At 47.9% G+C, this 22,203-nt stretch overlaps 1 protein-coding gene across 1 annotated transcript in view; it reads right to left on the bottom strand.

The window, feature by feature from the left end:
- Spock1 (SPARC (osteonectin), cwcv and kazal like domains proteoglycan 1) overlaps positions 1-22,203 on the bottom strand; it is a 482,809-nt gene that overhangs the window by 77,893 nt on the left and 382,713 nt on the right. The window contains exon 6 of the mRNA XM_021180195.3: positions 4,569-4,689. Within this exon, the coding sequence (XP_021035854.1) occupies positions 4,569-4,689 (121 nt within the window). The remainder of the gene's footprint in view (positions 1-4,568; positions 4,690-22,203) is intronic.

Genomic DNA, 22,203 nt, shown 5'->3' with positions numbered 1-22,203 from the left:
GACCTGAGGTCCAGTGACCCACGTGTCTAAATTTAGACAAGTCCCTTTCTCAGGAGAACCTCCAGAGCTTTCCTTTGGTATATGGGGACTGAATAAAGATCTAGGGGGACTAGGGTGATGGCTCACTGGGTAACACTTGCTATACAAAACTTGAGGACCTGAGTTCGGATCCTTAATACCCACATAAATGTGACTGCTATGGCATGCATCTGGAGCCCCCAGCACTAGGACGTGGGATAGAAACAGGAAGATCTTAAGGGCTTGCTGGCCAGCCAGCACAGCTGACTCTGAGCTTCGGAGCCATTGAGAGACCATGTCTCAAAAATATATGGCAGAGGAGCAATTAAGGGCAATACCCAAAGTCAACCACTGCCCTCTACATACATGTACCCTCACGTGCATATGCACCCATGTGCTCACACGGTCATCCACAATCAGGACATGTCTAGATTGCTCATCAGTTTTATCTACTGCAGATGTCAGGTAGACAGGGACCTCTGCTTCACAAAACATGGATGCTGCAGATATAGGCAGGATAGCATAACTGAGACCCTTCTTGACCAGGAACTCCACGGTTCTGCAGGGTCCTCCCCTCACCCAGGAGTGTAGCAAAACTCCCTGGATGGACAGTGCTCACAGCAGGGCTGCCCAGCTCAGGCTGAGGGTAGGCAATGCTAGCTCTGCTGCGGTGTGGTGGTGAGGCAGGCTGGGAGGGCTCATATTTAGAGCCAAGAGGGGGTTACCCACCATCTAACTGAAACATGCACCTAGAGCTGTGATTTAGAGACCACTACTGTCTCTAGATTTTCCCCACTGTGAAGTCTCACACACCAAAGCACCAAAGACTCCCCTACACCTTTGCTGAGCACTGAAGAAAGGGCAGCTGCAACACCCTGCAGCTAAGACGTGACACTGTGACCACTCCGTCTAAGAAGGGACTTCCTGGCAAATTCCAGACACTAAACTTAGGCTTAAAAGAGTTCTAGACATTGGACTTGCAAACTTTATATGCCCCAATATAGGGGAATGCCAGGGCCAAAAGAATGGGAATGGGTGGGTAGGGAAGTGGGGGGCGCTATGGGGGACTTTTGGGATAGCATTGGAAATGTAATTGAGGAAAATATGTAATAAAAATATTAAAAATTTAAAAAAAAGAGTTCTAGAACCTTCCCCCTTCTTTTTTTGTCTTTATGCTCAAGATCAAACTCTCGGCCTATGTAGTCCAAGCAGGTGCTCTGCCACTGTGCAATACACCTGGCCCCTCAAATTCTCTTATTTAAACAATTTTTCTTTCTTCTGGTTTCTGTGGTTGTTTTGTTGAACAATTGTTAGTCTATAATTTTGAGGCTGGCCTGGCTTTATGAGATCAGAGAGGCAACTTGCCCCTGGCCATAAGGTAATTGAGAAATGTAATAAGAAGTATTCACAAGTATCAAAGGGTGACTTTGTCCCCTATCAGCTCTTGTCAAAAGAAAGGTGCCAGGTAAGTAAAAAGAACGAAAAAACCCAACCGCTTCGTTTTGACTTCAAAACGGGGGCTGAAGGACACACAGAGGCTTCCAGTTTACAAGTCAGACACATCTCAAAAACACCAAACTGAGACAAACATGGGGCTCTTAAATTAAGGGGGAGAAAGCTGACATGCTCCCCACCCCCCATGCCTGCACCCAATACTAATGATCAATGTTGGGGCCCCAAGCAGTGAGACTCTGGGAAGAAGGAATGGGGAGGTTAACTGAATAGCCAAGGCTGATGCTGCTCACCCGATGTGCCCCACTTCAGATCCAGTGCTTGTCCTGGGTTGGGAGGAGGCAATCCTGAAAAACCAAGACAGGAAGAGAACCCTACAGAGACTTGTGGTTTGTTCCCAGTGAGAGGCAGGAGTCATGAACATGCCCTCTGCATGGGATGGAAAAGGCTGTGGGAAGGTCCACAGAGAGACTTGAAGCTCTGGTCTTTATCATGGCCTCCTTGATGCCAAAGCAGCAGCAAAGGGCTGCCTGATCTTATCTGTGCCCTTGAATAGGGTTCCTAAAACTAGTAAGCCCAGATGCATTGAACAGAGAAGAGTGGATTCCATTAATCAATATGGCTCATAGGGGGTCATGAACACAACCTCGCTAGCCCTGGCAGGAATAAACACTGGTCACCAACTAACTGAAGAGCTCCAGAGAGTTGCATTAATGCCAAAGAACGGCAAGTTCTATCTGGAAGTGCCTCTGACAATGCTGCAGTTCAGATGCCCCCTCTTCTCCTTACTTCCTATAGTTTAGAGTCAAGGCTGCTGCCTTAACTGAATATACCTGACAGTGACCTTGATATGTTCTTTCTCAGAAGACGTGGAGGTTCAAAAAGATAATAGTGTTGAAAACAGACTATTAGCAACACCCCTTGATAATGTTGCCACATCTGGGACACACTGGTGTCCCAGAGACCATAAAACATGATGTCTGGGAGAATCAAGAGTACGGTTGCCTCGGGCCAGAGCCACAAGGTCCTTTACAGGCAAAGACTTCCTGTAGATGCCACATCTACCACCCTGACAGGCACCCTGACAGGTAACAGGAGGTGGCTGGGGCTCAGTCTTTCTGCTCTGTCCCTTCCCTGCAGCTCAGTTGTCACCTGGGACCCGCCTTTCACTTCTGACCTCTCCCTGACAATTATCCTTCCTCTTCCTTCCAGCTGCCACGAGCTCAGTCCAGCTTGTGTCACCTGTAACAAGTCACCCCGAGAGCTTCATAGAAAGAGCTACCAGTCCAAGGGGAAGACAATCCTTCCCTCGATCAGATGTGGGTCAAGCACTGTTACTGTAGATGTAATGCGATGACTCTGGGGGTTGTCAAAGCTCTTCTCATCCATATGTGATGCTGTCTTTTGAGGAAACACCAATTAAATCCAAATCAAGTCATTAATCAGTCCATCTGAGAAGGGGGTTATACTTTCTTCATTAGGACAGCATCACATATGGATGTAATCAAACACAGCACCCACTCTCCAGTCTTGCTGTTGGCTGCTGGTTTCTGCTTCACTCTGTGCTTAGATGAAAACTCTGACCTAACTCAGAGCTTAGAAATGGGATTGTTAGCATAGAAGGTGAGACTTGCCCAGTAAGTGACACTCCTTCAGTAAGGACAAACCAATGGAAACTGCCCCCACTGGGCACTATGTCTGACTTCAGGCACAAGATGTGTGTGATTTTGCCTGATACAACCTGAGCGGAATCTTAGGCTATAAATCAAAGGAGAAAACAATCAAGCCACACCACTGTAGAGACAATCCTCCATGAGCATCCCAACCTTCAGGTGTGGACTTTGCTCATGAAGCCACCCATGCCACCATCCAGAAAAGTATACACTTTTGCTTTCTTACATACCCTCACTTCTAAAGTTAACTTTATTATCATCATTATTATTATCATTGTTATTATTTTGCTGGGCTTTGTGTACTTCCTCTGAGTTCTTTTGTTGATGAGATTGAGGACCTGAACTTCCCCAGCTGACCTCATTGACACCGACAACGTCAACACCTCATGGCCAAAATTCAAAGAGGCATTATTGTACATCGCATCTAAGTTTTCTCAGCACAATCATATAAAGAAACTGTCCTCAAATGCAATGAGATCTGCTGTAGGGAGATCAATTGTAATCTTTGTTGGTTACTTATGATCACAATATTTCCTGATCTGTATGGCTCTTCTGAGCTATACTTCCCAAAGAGCCTGTAACATTTCTAAAGCAGAACTGCCCAGACTTGGATTTGAAGTCTTTATCTACTTGCCCTTGCCCACATGGCTAGTAAAAATGATATTGTCTCTCGCTCTGTTCATTTCCTCAATCATTAGAAGCTTCTTGCATTGGAAGACATGAGTTCACACACACACACACTGGCATACATGCACATGTACGTATACACTGGCATGCATGTGGATGCAGTGCTTTCTATGAACCAGCCAATCACAGCAAAGAATGCTCATGGCCACTGAAGGCAAATTTGAGCTTAGATTTCAGAAGCAGGCAGTGGCCAATGGGACCATATTATTTCTCTGCTAGAAAACATGCCCTCTCAACTCTGGACTGGAAACAGTGGTCCTTAGGGAGTCTACTTTCATCTGTCCCTTGGCTTTCTACTGGGCTCCAGTGGAATGTATCGATGAAGAAATGCTTAGGGGAGAGAGAGCGCGCCTCTGCCACAGTATCTCTGCAGTTTCTGTGATGTTCAGTCTTGAGAGATTCAAAGGATTCTAGAGTTGACAACTGGAGAAAGATAAGCCCAAGGGCAGGCCATGAAAACCTGTCCCTCCCATGCCAGAGCTAAACTACCATCTAAAGGAGGCCAGCACACACCTTGCTCTGACAGATTTCTTTTAAAAGCCTCTCTGCTCTTCTTTCTCTCTTTAATGGTAGAAAGTGGTTCAGCTCAGAGTCCCTGGCTAAGCTGGAGAGCTTACTTGCTAAGTGAGACCATATTCCCTTTACAGGCTGAACAGCTCTGTCACAGCCTGGCTCCGAGCAAGTGAGCTAGGTGTGACCATGCAAGGCGCCGTGACCTCTGAACCCTCTTCCACTTACCACTCTTCTCTGCTTTGGGCTTCAGTGGCTCAGGCTCAGGCTCAGGCAGACACGGACAGGGCCCATCACAGAGGGAGCTGAGGCTTTTGCCTGTAGAACAAGCGTGGAATTCCAACTTGCACTGCAAGAGAGAGAGAGACAGGACCGACCGTTAGAACATAATGAGGCCAGACGCATGCTCGGCTTCCCAGGGAGCAGCTGGTATCTGTGCTTTAAGGGAACAAAGATGGGAGAAGGGAGAAGTCGGCCATGCTAGTAGTCTGGCATTCAGAACTCTAACTTGGGACTGGCCGTTCATGATTTCCCAAATAACTCCCAAAACACAGCAGAAGAACTGGACAGCAAACTTAAATTAACAGCAGGCTCAGCTGTCACCATTTATAAAATATGGTGATTATCTGAAAGGGAATTCGTGTGGAGTTCTATGTGACCCGTGAAGCCTTCCCACTTCAGTGCCAGGGCTCCCCCAAGACTCCTCCCACACAGAGCAAGTGCTCAAGAACATTCTTAGTAACCTGCTTTCTCATTGCTCTCACAGATGCTGGTCATAAACCACTTAAAAGGAAGAAAGATTTGTCTTGCTCATGACTTCAGCCCATCACGATGGGACACTGTGGTGGGATTGCTGGTATCATGGTGGCCAGGAAGCAGAGCAGAAGAGAGGGGAGCCTGGGACAGGACACAGGGAACAGACTGCTTACTTCCTCCAGCTAGCTTTCATTCTCCAGACTCTCGGAAACAGAGTCATCACGGCCGAACAGTCAACGCATTCAACACCTCGGCCACTACGGAGGACATTCTCTATGTGCGCCTACGAGGGACATTCCATATTCAAACCAGAGCAAAGCACAGCCACCTCTTTTTGGGAAAGAGTCTGGATGGTGCATCTGAGGTGCTTCGCCTGCTCCTTCCTCTGGGAGCAATGAAACCGTGTGCCCCTCCCCCATCTCTGGAGTTTTTGTGGCTGGAGCCCTCTTATAACTAGCCTGGGATCTGATGGGAATGGCCACCTAAGTCTGGAAGTCAAATGTCAGAAGTCCACAAGCTACAACCTCCTGTCATCTTTTGTCAGCAATAATGGTAGCTTTCAGGTCCCTGTTGCCTAACTTTACATTTAAGTCTCAGCAGACTCAAAACATAAGTAGGGGATGCAAAGGTATTTACAGGTGTCCTAGACCACCGTGGGTGCCAGCTTTCTTATTACTTGTATAATATGGAAAAAGAAATGGAGGCTGTTGGAGGTTAAGCAACTCATAAAAGACCTTAGCACTCAGTCAAACGCATGTCGGACTTCACAGCCGAGCCCTGAAGGGTCCTGAGATAGTTTCTGACACGTGGCTGAGGGTTCAGAGCGTAGAATCTATACGGAGTATGGCTGATTCTGCACCTTTGCCTTTGGCCCAGATGCCTTATCTGAGTTTCCTCCTTTTCTGCCTGTCAAATTCTCGGGATCAAGGCTTGCATAAAATCAGTCTCCTGCAAAGGCCTAGGGCCTGGGAACCTGGTGGAGGTTCAAAGGAAAGGAGAGAGAGACAGAACTGACTATGCACCTGCTCAGCACGCATCTCTTATCAGGAGCCACAGGGAATCATTTGACGGAAGGGAGAGCACAGATACAGTCCCTGCCTTAGAAAACACAAAGCAACCTTAGAGAAACCGCCAACGTTTGCAAAGCAACTCTCTGGGGTACAGGTGGACATGGGCTCACTGTGAGAGAATGAGATGTTCCGTCCCCAGACTAACTACAAACCCAGGCAGAGTGCTTTATAGCCAGCTCTAAAGGTTCTGCAATCACTGGGTATAACTCCAGCTGTCACCCATCCAAGGGCAATGGCAGAGCAAGAGAACAGAGAGCAAGCTCCCTCTCCAACCCAAGCTCCCTTTTATAATGCTCCCGAAATGGCCAACATGTGACCAGTGTGCTCCCAGGAGTCAGATGCACTTTGTGAAGGGAAGCCAGGCCGGGGCCTCAAACATCGCTTGCCCTGACTCTTGAGTAAATTAGAGTGTATTCATCTAAAGCCGCATGGACAGGACTATGGACTATGTGGTGAGGCAGGCTGTGTGAGAATATACAGCCAGAGCCAAAAGACCTCTGGGTATGGGATGTGCCTGCGGGCAGCAAGATGAGCTGACAGAAAGCTGAAAGGTCACTGTGTCAACTCTCGCTTCGAGTAGCACTAGGCTCTAGTTTGATCTCTGTTGCTGTGATAAACACAGACAACTGCTAACCTGGCGGGGAAAGGCTTATTTGGCCTACAGGTTCTAGTCTGTCATAAAGGGATGCCAAGGCGGCAACCTGGAGGGAAGAAGAGAGGCAGAGACCACGCACGAAGCTGCCCCCTGACTTGCTCTTTGTGGCTTGCTCAGCTTGCCTTTTTATACAACTCAGTGCCACTTGCCCACAGGTGGTACCACTCAAAGTGGACTGGACACTCCTAGATCAACTGTTAATCAAGAAAATGCTGCATAGACATGCCCACAGGCCAGTCTGATGGAAGCAATTCCTCTCTTGAAATTCTCTCTTCCCCATGTGACTCTGGCTTTGTCAAGCTAACAGAAACTAAGGCACACACACACACACACACACACACACACACACAGAGAGAGAGAGAGAGAGAGAGAGAGAGAGAGAGAGAGAGAGAGAGAGAGAGAGAGAGAGAGAATGTGCAGCTAGAGCAGAGACTACTGTGGCCAGCCGGCTACCTCCTCTTCCTCTGGGCTGGCTCTCTAGAATGACCCTCGGTTTCAGATTGGAGGTTTACAAACTAGTTTTTAAAGACACATTCTGAATCTTATTTAAGCAAAAAAGATTCTTTTATGTATACATTTATTCTGTAAAGTTTAAATTATCACCTGACTTCATCATAAGGCCTTCACATACTACCATGTAACGGCCTCTTTACAGACTTGAATATATGCCCTCACCAAACTCTGCCCTGCGACCCAGCTCCTGCCTTCCCTGCACTTGACCCAGTACTGCCACATGGCCGACTCTGACAGGTAGACGGGCCAGCACCAATAGTGAAGGCACAGGTCCCAGGAGATGCTTCAAGGGCTCCAGTTTTAGCACTTCACCTGGATTTCCCATCATGCTTTGCAGATGTCACATGCCACAGAAAAGCTGTTTCTTCTGCAGCGGATTCAGATGGCAGAGAGGCAGAACTGAAGCTCACTCACTAGGGCTATTGTAAGCCTGGGGGGGTGGTGGTGGGGAAGACCACTGGCTGACTTCCTTCTGGACCACAGAGTATGGCAAGGGAAGTTTCACTTCCTGTCTTATGTCTGAGGTGAGGGGACCCATAGAGAGCCTGGCACATCGTTGGTATTCAAGAAATAGAACAAATGACCTAAAGGCAGAAAGAAGGGTAATAATGCGCGTTCTGCAAACTGCAAAGCAGCTCTGTTCTGTCGGAGAGCTTCCCAGCCAGCCAACACAAGATAGGACATTAGCGTTCAGACTCTGTCTAAGCTGCGTATCCCACCTGTATTGTACCCGCATGTCTCTCCCCTCTGTCTCTCCCGGAGCTCCACATTCAGTGCCTGCCTCTCAGTCTCACGCTTGCTCTCTGCAGCCACACAGCTGTCTCCTAGATGGCCTTGCCTGAACAAGAGGCCCAGTCAAGACCCCTTGCTACTCAGTCTGCTCTGCCGGGTAGCAGCAGCCCCTCCGTGTTCCCCTGACATGTCCATGACAGCTCACCTCTCTGTATTCCAGAGAGAAGCCACTGGGAAAGCAGTTTCCATCTGCACTAGGCAAATGCAAGGTTCCAGGGTACTTTTGTTTTGTTGTTTTTTGTTTTTGTTTTTAATCTTCTTGGAAGATATGTAACGTGTGAATGAAGCACCAAAGGCATTGGATCTAGGGCAGGTGAGGTGGCTCTGCAGCTAAGAGTCCTCGCTGCCATTCTAGAGGACCTGGGTTTGCTTCCCAGCACCCACATAGTGGTTCACAACCTTCTGGAACTCTAGCTCTAGAGCATTCGATGCTCTCATCCATGGCACCAGGTAGTCTCATAATAGACATACATACTTGCATGAATTACACACAGACATTTTTTTAAAAAAATTTAAAAATATAAATGGTTGTAATCCTACCATTTTATTTGACTCTTTTAAAAATTCAAAACAGGCTATACATACTTACAGACAGTCAGAGATAGTAAAAACTCATATTAGATGTTTCACAAGTGTCATCAGTTTCAGGTGACCTCCCTAGGGGAGGCAGCAGGGTAGGGCCTATAGAAGCATCACAAAAATGGGTGTTTCTTTTACATTTTAACTCAGCTTTTAAAAAACAAAACAAAACAAACAAACAAACAAAACCTTGCTCCTGGACTTAACAACTTCTATAAATAATACACACAATTTTATGCATCAAGCATTTTATAATGAAATGTAAACAAAATGTACACTCTTTTCTGGAGGTAATAACCAAGCTAGAACCCCAGCTCTCTCTCTCGGGTAAAGGATGCTCACTGGTGGGGAGCCCTCGGGGAACATATGGTGGAGGCTGTGGGAAGCTCTGGATTGGAGTCAGGAATCACAACTGGTGAGAGGTATTCTTGGTGCCTGACACTTGAGACTAGGGCATCTCATAGTGTCCCTTTGGAGGCTCTTCTCTAACCCATCTCTCCCTAGTAAGCACATAGATATAATACAGTCCTTTCCCTGCACCAGATTGTTACCAAAGCAGAGGCGACAGAGAGGGTGTTTATGCCAACCTTACCAGAGAGGCCAAGTAACTCTCGGGGAGAAAGACTTCCTGCTAAGTGAGCTCTCCACAGCCAGTGGGGCTAGATCACCAAACAATTGTTCATCTTCATCTCTCAATCTTTAAGTTCCAGGCCCCAAGATGGACCTAGCTGGCTGCACAGAGCTAGCTAGACAGCGCAGTATACAGGTTGAGAGATAATCACAAGGTAGATATGCGGTGCCCTTAGTCCAGGCCTGCTAAGAAAATGGGAGCCAGGGGGAAACAATGTTGCTGCAGAGCCTTTCTGCTGCTTCCCATTAGAAACAGATAAACAGCCCAAGAAATGATTTAGATTTGGCTTCCTCCAACAAAGTAGATACAACCTCGGCTTATCCAGCTCCCAACTGAGCTGGAACAGTAACAAAGTGTATAGAGCAGTGCGAGATTTCTTCTTAGGAAAACTGCAGTAGAGGATGGAGTGCAAGAGATTCTACAAGGGAGATGTGAACAAGGGAGATGAGCATTCTTCCAGCATCACAGGGTACCAGGAGCTCCCTCCTGACCTTAGGACCAAATGACAGGGGCTGGAAACCTTTCCTATGGTATGTGCAAAGCAGGAGCCAAACTCTGATTACTGTGCCACAAGGAATTGGGCAAGTAGCCTCTCTACCAGTTCCTTCCACACCAGCCCTGAGGGGATAGAGGACCTAGGCAGTCAGGGTGATCCAAGTTCAACTTTCACAGCATAGCACGGCAGGTAATAAACCAAACAAGGCTAGAAAGCATGACATTCTTGGGAGCCAGTAAGAGAATATTATAGCATTACTTTTCTGCCTCTTAGGAAAACAACTGTTTTGAAAGTGTAAAACAAAGGAAATTGGTAGAAGCAAATCCTCTGGACTGGAGAGCCCCTCTCCTCTCAGCTCCTTACAGCACTCACACTAGCCAAAGCTGGAGGTGTACCTGGGAGAACTCCATGAGACAGACTGAAAGACACCCATTGGGGTCACAGTTGAGTCGGTACTTCCTACAGGAAAGCCATTCCTCTAGACCTACCCATCCTGAAGAGGACATAGCAGCGCAGACCCTCCACTGCTGTCTGTAGTCAACCCCTAGCCACCCTCTGGAAGCTATACACCTCCCACTAGGGCCTAACTCCATCCCGCATGCAAACTGGGTCCAAATGAGTCTCAGACCTGGACCTCTGTTACAGTGTGGGGGCTTCATAGACAGCCAAATGAAAACAGCTTCATTGGGGACTGAAGCCAGTATTTTGGGTATCCATATAAGGAAGGGACATGTGGACACCAAGTTACCCAGGTAAGGATGGTGATGTGTTGAGACACAGGAGAGAGAGCTATCTCTAAGCCAAGGACCTCCAGAGACACCCCCTCCCCCTGAGGAACCAAAGACCAAGAGAGCAACTCCTCTGCCTCAGGATGAGCCAGCCATTGTTAGTTATTTTGATCTCAAACGCCCGGCCTCCTGGGCTATGAGAGGGGAACACTGTCCCTTACACAGCTCAATTTCTAGCTCTTTGCCTGATAGCCAAACTGACTGGTAACACATTGCATTTTGTGTTTTAAGAAGAGAGAGAGACTCCAGGACAAGGAGATGCTCTGGTTTAGAATTAAAAACGTAAGTCTTTGTGCCAACATGGCTTAGGTCTATTAGTAAGGTGTAAGACCAAACCAAACCAAACCATCCCAGAGCAGTAGTGTCAGGATGTGAGAAGTCAGCTGCCCTGTGCCCCTTCTGACTCTGTGATGGAGGTGTGGACATATGAAAAATTCAAGCCTTATACTCATCTTATGATATGATGGTTATCTGAATCATTAGCCACAGTTCTACAAAGGAATGGAGGTGAGAAACTAGGAAATCAGGTAAGGCCAGTTAAGCACAGATTAGCCTCCATATTCACACTATCATAGATATAAATACAACCAGCCCCGGATGCTTCTAGACCCTTAACCTGCTGTACCGTAAGTGCCCTCCCCAACTGCCTGAGAAGCGGAGAAAGACAACACTGAAGAAGCCTGTACAGGTGCTCCAAACACTGACCTACTTAAAACACATGTGCTAGCACATTTCCCAGCCAATCCTTGCTTTTGTTTTGCAACAACACACCGCATGAGCGAACGACTCCTGCAAATGGCCGGTGAATCTTTCTCTCCTGTGATTTGTAAAGCAGAGCTAATAACTTCTCTCTAGTTCACTGCTCACGCAGGACTCCACACTCTTCCCAGGGCCTTGCGTGCTTGGGGTATTATTTTTAACGTTTTATTTAAATTGCTTTCTCCGCTATGTTTCGTCAATCCAATCCGTCTTCTATTTTTAAACCAGACTGTTGACGGTTCACAGTTGACAATTTTGTTCACAGTTGATGAATTCTGATTTGTTTTCATTCGCCCAAAATCATGTCGCAGTAGAGGGAGGGAAATAATCCCCAGGCTTTGCTGGCTCTAATAATTGGGCGTGAACTGAGTGAGCAGCAGCTGCCTGTAAGCGTCAGACGTCAGAGGGTCCCTCCAGCTCTTCCCTCCAGCTGTGCCAGCCTCGCTGATTTTTCTCAACTGGAGTCAGATCTCTCTACTTCTGCCTTGCTACCTTTCTCTGTAGCTCTTTCCCCATTCACTTTGTTTCTCCATTCAGTTCCTGACCACCCTGCCCCCAGATACACTCTCTGTCTCCCCCTCCTCTGCCATATCAATACCATGGGGACAGTACTTTCCCCTGCTGGCTTAGAGCCTAGACTGTCTCTGGCTGATGGAAAGATGGCCAGCCTCCTGTCAGTGTCCAGGGCTTGAACGGCTGGGGATTCTCCAGAAGGAGTCAGGTGGAGAAACAAGAGATGGATCTTTGGCTCCATTCAGAACCTTCCCAAACATGCAAGTAGATGCACCTTCCTCTACTAGCAGTTAAAAGACACTACTTTGACATCTGGTTAAGAGCACCTGTTGCTTAAGCAAAGGACTCTAGTTTGGTTCCCATCACCCACACGGTGGCTCACGATCTGTGACTCCAGTTCCAAGGGATCTGATTGGCACGCTCTTCTGACCTCTGCCTGCACCAGGCACACGCTGTGGTTCATTTACATACATGTGGGCAAAACACGCTCATACACATAGAATAAATAAATATAAAAATATTTATTTTAAATACTGTAGCCACAATTGCGGGACTTGAACCAAGTCGGGCGGTGGGGGGACCAAAAGGCCCCAACCAGAGGACCTCTGACAAGAAAGCTGCCTAGAAAACCATACTTTGGGATGAGGTAGGGTAGGGCAGGGTGGACAGCCACTGTCTGGGTTAGAAGAATAATAGCAAACATGATAGTTGTCTCCTTAGTACTAAGGTGCAAAGCTATAAGAGACTTTTGGGGGAGAAAGCATAATGATTTTAATGTGAATCACAGTTTTAGGTGATGCTTTAAAATTATTTTTCCATGAGTGCAATGGTAAATGCTTTCTAAGGTGGATACATAGAAGGACGCCCCTATCTGTTGACAGGGGTTACTCATCAGAATGTCTGGAAACTGCTAAACGCTTCAAGGGAAAAAGGATACAGTTGTATATGGAAAACATAGCGGCAAGGATGTTAACAGCTACTGTATCTTGGTGATAGTGGGCAGAGGTTACTCATTCTGTCTTAAGCTCTTTATATACCCAGTGGTTACAGAAGCAATAGCTTGGGAAGGAATTTTGAACTTGCTTTGCCTGTTGGTTCCTGAAGACTTCCCAGAATCCAAGGTTGCCTGCCCCTAAGCACAGGCCACTTTAGCCAGCAAGCAAGGTCCTTGCTCCTGTTTCCCGGTAGGGGGCGGACTCTTTATGAGCTGTGACTGGATCCTGCTGGTTAAGACCTGCCTAACCCTCAGGAAAGAGCGGACCTTCAATAAGTTGTTAAAGAGGCAATAATTGAGGTTCTCCCTAGACATAAAATCTTTAGGATAAAAGCAAGCAGGACTCAGTCGAAGGCTAAATGCACAAGCATCAACTCAAAAGATTTTAGACCTTGCAGGGCTACTGTTTCCTTGCAGGAAACTGAGGCTAAAACTGAGGCTAAGAGACTTGTCTGTGTTTGCTCTCTTAAGAAACTTCCTTTCTCTCCCCCCTTCCATCCCCTCCCACTTTCTCATATCCTGTCAATGACTTGTCAAACCCTTTCTATAAAAGAGGGGGCAAAGTTCAGCCAATTCATACACAAATTGCTTTCAGATGAAATGCTGAAAGAAGTTAACTGTAAATTGTATATAACAAAGCCAGTGCCTAGTGTCACACACAAAATACCAAAGACAGATGCAAGGCTCAACATGAAGAGGGCTTTAGAAAAAAATAAATGATGCTTTGCACACACACACACACACACACACACACACACACACACACACACAGAGAGAGAGAGAGAGAGAGAGAGAGAGAGAGAGAGCATAGGCACAGGGAGGGCAAAGATACTGTAACAGTTTACCACTCCCCAACCCAGACCTTGTTACAGCAGATATACTGTAACAGGTTGCAGCTGATATCAACATCCACAGCTTTAGTTTGCCGCTCTTCCCCCCACCCCATGTAATATACTTGGGGAAAGAAGGTGGCCCTCCCAGAGGTCTTCCCAGTCCAGCACACGCTCCACTCCCCAGACAGCCCTGTTCTGAGCTCCGTTTCTGGCTTCCCATTCCAGGCGCTTCCTTTCTTTTGATGCTCGCTGCCGGTTCCTTCTTCCTCTTCGCTGTCTGTTCTGCCAGGACACCTCTGAGGGCTGCCGATAATTCATAGTTCTAAATTTATATGGCATATCTCCTCCGTCTAGAATTTCTAGGGACAGAACAGATGAGGAAGGGCTTCTGGTTCCCAGGCCTGCTTCCTCTTGGTGCCAAGAATAGCACCCAGGCACCGTGAGGGCTTGATATCTCGATGCCAACTGAAGGAACATGCAGAAGAGAAGGTGGTGCCCAGAGATGGCTGGTGCCCTGTGCCTGCTTCAGCTATCACTTCAGACCAAGATGGGGCCCTGTAGCTGGGGCAAACTCACAGACTGATCAGGGCTGGTTTTAATTGCCACAGAAATAAAGCTAGCAAGCATCCCAGGGAAAGACAGATCTGCTTTGGCATTTCACTTTCCCATCTGTTCCAGTTTCCTCCAGGGCCCTGTCTCTGTGCCTAGGGTCAATCCCTTACATCCCCCACCATCCTGGCTATCTTAGTCAGGGTTTCTATTCCTGCACAAACATCAAGTTGGGGAGGAAAGGGTTTATTCAGCTTATACTTCCACACTGCTGTTCATCACCAGGGGAAGTCAGGACTGGAACTCAAGAAGGTCAGGAAGCAGGAGCTGACGCAGAGGCCATGGAGGGATGTTACTTACTGGCTTGATTCCCCTGGCTTGCTCAGCTTGCTTTCTTTTAGAACCCAAGACTACCAGCCCAGGGATGCTACCACCCTCAATGGGCCCTCCCACCTTGATCACTAATTGAGAAAATGCCTTACAGCTGGATCTCATGGAGGCATTTCCTCAAGGGAGGCTCCTTTCTCTGTGATAACTCCAGCTTGTGTCAAGTTGACACACAAAACCAGACAGTACGCTGGTCTATTTATCTGTCTGCTTCTAGAAGGAAGAAAGCATCTCCTTTGAGACCTTGGCACACAGCAAGTACAAACGTAGTCCATATTTATCTGTGGGGCGTGTATCGTATAGCCCCATGTGTCACTATATCCATGGTATAGAATGAGATACTATAGGTGCAATGCTGCGTGGTACTCTATAACTCCGAGATGGTCTCTACGATGGTCTGAGTTTTGGCAAAATCAGAGCATCTGGAATGCTCGGTGAGGAAGTGAAGAGGTCAGCTCAGGAACTTTAGAAAATTCCACTGGACCCCTCCCCTCCTGGAAGTGAAAGAACATAAAGAACATAGGTACCCCCCCTAGAAGGGAGGGGCTAATGACATTCCTCAGACCACAGGGAGGAGGCACCGACCACCTGAGCTCATAGACACAGTCACGACTATTGGCCACACACCACATTCCCTATAGACCAATCAGATTAACAGTCACACTGTTCTACCAATCACATTGTGCCTAATGGCTGCTGCCTGGAGAACTGTATAAAGGCTCACCAGACAGGCTGCACATGGTTGTTCTCTCTCCCCAAAGTGCAGGGCAACCCCAACATGTTGGAACAATAAATCCCTCTTGCTTTTTGCATTGGTTCCCGGTAAGCTAAGGCTCGCTAGAGTCTTACATTGGCAGAAGGAGGAGATGAGAGCATGAAGAAATGACATCAAAATGATGAAAGAGAAAGAGGTTCAGGGTCCCTGCTGGAGACTAAGCCTGAGGCAGAAGGTCCCACAGCTATTCCACGGGAACAGATAAACTTTGATATTCCTAGGGGAGCCCTCTGGGAAGAGCATTTTCAGGAGTCTGCAATGGAGGGAAGTCCAGCCAGAGCCTGAAAACACAGTTGGGTTTGTAGGACAAGGTCTCTGAGGTCAGCCTAATAGACCCTCCTCAGAAAACTGCTTGCTGGTAAACCCTGGTGATTGGCACATGACTGGGCCTGGAGAAAAGTGGGCTTGCTGGAAATTCATCAATTAATCATCGTCCCAGAAACTGCAGATGGCTAAGACTAACATTTCCATGTCACAAACAAGAGGACACAGGCAAGAACTGAACAGGGCGAGAAGTCCTTGGGTCCTGGAATCCTGAGGTAAGGAAAGAAGAAAGGTAAGAAGAAATGCTAAAGAGGGAAGATGTTTACATAGGGGAAGCAGGGAACACCCAAGAGGTGCATGAGGCAGAGTGGAAACCAGGACACCCTGTCTCTCATCTCTGCGGGGTGTAAGGGCTCGCCAGCTCCAGGAGGAAAGGAAGACAATGTTCTAGGGTACCCACAATGCTTAAAATAAACTCTGGTCTATAAACACCCTCTGAATTTCATCTCTTTTCTGCCTGTCCTGATTTTCTAATACTGTGGAGAAGCATGGAGGTACTCCTCTCCCAGCCTGTGGTGCTCCCATTCAGTGCCAGTGGACTGCAGTATTCGTCCTCCACAGTCAGAAGTCCAGGAAGATGTAGGACAGGCTGGGATGGAGTTGGCACAGGGCTGTTGTCTGCCAGGGCTTTGTCTGTCCCTCTTACCCTGAGCCCAAAAGGGACTCTGACACCTTGAGCTCCAGGGAATCACCAGGGGTGAGAATCAAAGCCATTTGCATAACCCTTCCAAGCTTCCTTTCTTATCAGGAAATAAAGATAAACCTGCCGCCTGCAGCCCATCAAGAAGCCAGAACAGAAGGTGGGCAGATGTCTCATGACTGGCAGCGTTCCTGGCACTGGTGAACAACATAACTTATTCCCTTCCTCTGTCTCCCACCAGCCCCACCTTTGCCCTGTCCCCTTTTCAGCTGCTCCACACCTGAGAGGTCTCTGTAAAAATGCAGATTTGATGGAGACACCCATCCCAGCTCACACCCATGCCCTGCTCCCCCATCCTCTTCAGATGAGAAGCTTTCTAGCCCAGTAGAAAAGGCTCTTCCCACATGTGTCCACCTGGCCCCATTCAGGCCTCTGGTGGCCTACTTAAGACCTCTTGGCCCAGTCCCTGGAGCCTCCCTGTGATGCTTTGCTTCCTAATCCCCGGAAGCCTAGGGAAGGATCCCGAGCTCCAGGGCAAGCGTGTGTGCATCTCTGAGTTTCTTGTGCTCAGCGTTTGGATGCTCGCCCATGCTCTCAACTGCTCCAGGAGATCACCTTTCAATTCACACGTGGTACTAAATAAGAATGGATGGATAAACTGGTGAGCAGCTAGATGGACAGACAGATGAATGCTATTACACTGCATCTAACTGCCAGTTAAGCAATTCTACACGGGTTTGCTGCTGTCTTTACCAGTCAAACTGCCCAAATCAGGTCATTCCTTACCTCTTGACCCCAGGTTTGGGGACACCTTAGCCCACATCACACACAATTTTAAGGCTTCAATGTTCATTCTCACCACCCGACCCTCCCTGAAGCAGATTCTGAACTGGAAACATCTTATTTGCAAGCCCTGAGACAAACCCAAGTCTACCCTTCAGAGGCCAGGCACTGTCAAGTCCCTAAGAGAAGAATTCAGACAAAGGGCTAAACGAGGTGCCTATGAGTATGCCAAAGGCAAGCTGGCCCCAGCCAAGCTCACTTGTACTGTGGTTTCTCCCAGCTCTTCCAACCCTGCCTCTATCCTAAACTTCCTCAGCCCCTGGGCTTAGCTTGCCTTTCCCCCAGCTTCTCTTTCCTATATAACCCCGCCCTTTGGCCATGGGCTCTGTTGGTTCTCTTGGCTCCGTGGGAATGTGTGACCTTAGAGAACATAAGATGACCACTGAAAGACCTTGCTGGAATAGCATGCTTCCAGAATCACCCAGCAAAGCAAGCTTCACAAGAAAGCCCAGACCACAAGGCAGGTGCAGATAATGACCAAGAATGTCTCAGTTCCCTCTTCTGGTGACTAAGACCTCCCCTTACCCAGGGCCACCTATGCTGCTTAGGGAAGGTCATGAAAAGACACTTGCCTCTCAGAGAGAGGCTAATTACCATTTCTAAAAAGGGGTGGGGGATGAAAAGGTCACCTCGGGCCCACAATGGGCTTAAACCAACTCATGTTGTTATCAAGGCCTACCCTTAAACTGTATAAAAAGTGTGTGCTTAGGAGATAGGGGTCGCCTCTTCCCCCATTGCAGGATGGATCAATAAACCTCTTGCTTATTGCATCAATCTCTGTCTCTGTGTTTCTGTGAGTGGGACATCCCGGATATAAGGCTCTTCAGGTCTTATAGCGCCACTCTTAAACCTCTCTTGCTCTTCATCTTCCTCTCTTCTCTCTTCACTCTCTTCCTCCCTCCCCCACCCCTCTCTCTTTCTCTCTCCTTTCCTGACCCTGTTCAGTTTCCCTGGCCACTTTTCCGCTGATACTTTCTTTCCCTGCTCTGAACTCTCGTTACACTTTCCCTCATGTCTACAGTAAAAATCTCCTCAACCAAACTTTGGAGCCATCTTCGTTTTCATTCATTCCCTATTTGATCCTGACTTTCTCCAACAACATGACCCTGATGTGTCATCAGCTGCCACCCAATCCCCTCTGTCCCTGCTTCTCGGCTATGGTCCCCCATCCGATGTCCCTCTCTTTTCCACCCTGAGCCCTCCCTGCTTAGAGACATTCTCTACCATTTATCTCCTGCAGGTCTCCTGGGGTCCAGCTGTTGAGTTTCATATAAAAAGGAGCCAGGGATATGTTGGATAGAGGTGCAATATGGTATGGGGGAAGGGGGTACCTCTGCAGGCCCATGCTGAGGCATCTCTTCCCCCTGAGGGACCAGCCACATGATGATATAGTATAGAATAGAGTTTATTTAGGGCATGGGGAGGGGAGTTGAGGGGGTAGTAGAGACAGAGAAAGGCGGTGGGGGGGGGAGGAGGAGTAAAGAGGCTGGCCATGAACAAATGGAGAGTGGGTGGAGGGAATGGGGAGACAAGAAACAGGGAAGAGAGGAAGAGAGTGAGAGAGAAGGAGGCAAGCATCCCCTTTTATAGTGAATCAGGCACACCTGGCTGTTGCCAGGTAGCTGTAGGGCAGAGTCTAGAAGAAATGCAGATACCAGCCCTGTTTCTAGGCCACCCTCCCTCAGCTACACACAGCCCCCTTCCAGCTCCTCACTGCCCCCTGTCGTCCTGACAGTGTTTCCCTGTGAGAACATAGCACTGCAATTTCCGGACTTTTCTTTAGTATATATATGTTTCTCTCATCATACAGACCCAGCATCGTCCACAATAGTGGCAGAAATGGCTTCTAAAGTCTTCATGAATCATCGGTTTGAGCAGCTAATCATTTACATGGCATTTGCACTAAAAAACGTTACCTCTTCTTTTTCCTTCAAAGTTTACCCCTGTCCCGGCACAGAAAGAATTGGAACACTGCTCTGGGGAGAGGCAGAAGGTATACCCTGCTCTGTTGTGTCAAGATCCAGTCTGTGCTATTAGGGCGCTTAATTGTGCTCTTGGGTCAAGGTGTTTCATTGCTGAGTCATCTATCCTAACATTGTTGGAAGAAAGGACCAAGCCAAATCCCATGCTGGTGCCACATCTCTGTAAGGGGACATGCACTTAGCCAGGGTTATGTAATTTTTGCTTCGGGAAAGACACAGAGTTGCAGCCTCTCCTGGGTGTTTCTGGAGGGGCCGCTGTCATGACTCCCTGTTTGCAGGCTGCTTGTGATCAAGGTCCTTGGTCTTTTGCTTCCCCTGAGCATACCAAGCTCTTAGAATACTACACAGCCAAAGTGCAAACCCTTTAATTGTTAGCTGAGATGAAAGAGTGACTGTGTGTTGCCTAGAGCTTTATTGCTGTGAACAGACACCATGACCAAGGCAACTCTTACAAGGACAACATTTAATTGGGGCTGGCTTACAGGTCCAGAGGTTCAGTCTATTATCATCAAGGTGGGAGCATGGCAGCATCCAGGCAGACATGGTGCAGGAGGAGCTGAGAGTTCTACATCTTCATCTGAAGGCTGCTAGCAGAATACTGGCTTCCAGGCAGCTAGGATGAGGGTCTTAAAGCCCACACCCACAGTGACACGCCCACTCCAACAAGGCTATACCTACTCCAACAGTGCCATACCTTCTAATAGTGCTACTCCCTGGCCTGAGCATATACAAACCATCCTAGTGACTAAAGGAAGAGAATCCAGCAAAGAGGTACCAGATCCATCACCAGAGAAACTGAGTACATCAAAGAAATGATGGAAAAGACGACCATTCTTCCTGATGCAGCCATCAAAGGTAGGGGTGGGATGACCACATCAGAACGACAAGAAAGGACAGAGTCTACATTAGACTCCATGACTGTGACAAGATGTCCCAGTAATAGGTCCTTTGTGACTCCAAACTCATTGTTTCCTGGTTCTGAACTGGGGGAAAGACAGGTGACAGGGACACTTTGTCATTTGGAGCCCAGTCCCAGCGACTGAAGCCCATGTGCCTGGCTGACAAGCTCAGCAGGGCGATTTGTACTCCAGTCTCGGGGCACCTTCAGGATGGCAGCACCGGAGTCTTGTCTGTCTCCATAGCCTATAAACCATATTATCAGGTGTAAGGCAGAGCACAAAGGCCCTGGCTTAGTCTCAGGACTGGGACCTTGACCCTGAGTAAAAGACTCCCTTTCTTGCCGATAGAGCCTTCACAGGCAAGAGAAGAAGAAATACAATGGAAGATTTTTTCACCTGATAGTCTGGATGGCTTCCATCCCAGTTGCCCTCAGTGTTTTCTAAAGAATGAGAAAACAGAAGCCCAACTAAGCAAATCCCCCAACTCCTGGCCCAAGCTAACATCCAACAAGGTCAAAACAGCCATTAAAACCTCACCTTGGGCCTTTGCAAGATAACTATCACCTACTATTCAGCCCTGGCTTATTTACAGCTCCCGTTCAGCGCCATGCCTCCACTCCACTCCTCCTTTAACCTGCTGGAGAAAGCACACCCCAGATGTCTCGCCGGAAAAAGCCCTGTATATGTTCGTCAGAGACAGCAGAAATAAAACCAGTGATAAAAGTGACCCAAAAAATGCCAAGGCATACTTTTGACCAAATGCAGCAAGATTGAGGTGATATTTTTAAAAATGAAACAGGAGCTTAAACTTTGAATCACTGCCTGATTTTACTGCTTAGAGATGAAAGACCCTGTGGTGCTGAACAAAAAAGGCGTATAACTCAGAGAGGGTTCTCTCTGCTTGGCATCATCTCTGCGGAAAAATACATTTAAGTAATAAAATGTCCTTGCGAGAGTTCATTCTCTGATGACAGGGCTGAGGTGTGAAACCGGTGAGGGCAGACAGACTCTACCTGTCTCTTCCATTCTGTCACAGGTCTTCCCCCAGTGGGTCTGTCCTCATCGCTATCAGAGCCTGATGAGAGCCGAGCCAGCCAGACTAGGTGTCCCAGGAGGCTGACCCTGTTAAACATCTGCCCTGTGACGAAAGCCAGAGGCTATGGGTCTCGCTGCTCATCATACAGCCAGAAATGTCTTCGGGCAGAGCCTTCTGCTTGGTACTGCTTTTCCTTTTGAGGCTCTAGCTATAGACCAGTGACCCCAAAGTGACCATGAGCTGATAAAGGTGACCTGAAGAAGCCAGGTAGAGTGAAGGCATCTGATTTTGCAATAAATGATCTGAGTTATGTTTTGGGATATAAAGACCGAGGGACCAGTTACAGAAAGCTACTACTTGCAGAAAGGTCAGTCTTGGGGTAAGATGCTAAAAAACTTGTATCAAACTATCCATTGGCACAGGAAGAGAGAGGTGGGAAGCATACTGGGAGGAGAGACACTGGAGACAAGAATCTCCCGGAAGTGGTGGTGAAGATATATTTGGATGAGGACACGAGACAGGTGTGCAGATCCTAAGGAGATGGGGCCGGAGGAAAACAGTACCTACAGCTTCTGAGGTTTTGTCTGTTTTAAGTCTCCCTGCTAGCTGTGTGTCCTTGGAGGTAACATGGCCAGGAAAGCCTCAGAGTCTGGACCAGGCCTTGGCCTACCAAGGTCTGGGCAAAGCGAGAAGCTTCAAAGCCCCAGATGCTCATTATGTATTCTGCCCTCGGCTCTGAGCTTCTCTGTGGATTCCCTTCCCCAGTTTCAAAGTTACAAAGTTCAAACTAGTCCTCCCGACTCCCCTCTCCCCACACCCACAAACCCCACCCCTGCCCAATCTCCACTTACACATTTTGATGTCAATCTGGAACTTGGTGAATCAGGCCAAAATTCATCAAGGAAGGGCAACTGTGATCTGCAGGAAGCTAGCTGCTCTCCGTCTAACATGATTTGTGTCTCCCACTGAGTGATTTTTCAAACGCCATAACATCACGCTCCGGGTGAGGAGACGCTCGTGAATGGTGCGGATAAAACCCTGCCTTGTGG

This window comes from Mus caroli, unplaced genomic scaffold (assembly GCF_978045245.1).
Source record: "Mus caroli unplaced genomic scaffold, Mus_caroli_1 scaffold_15, whole genome shotgun sequence".
Taxonomy (NCBI): domain Eukaryota; kingdom Metazoa; phylum Chordata; class Mammalia; order Rodentia; family Muridae; genus Mus; species Mus caroli.
This window is presented reverse-complemented; position numbering and strand designations above follow the sequence as displayed.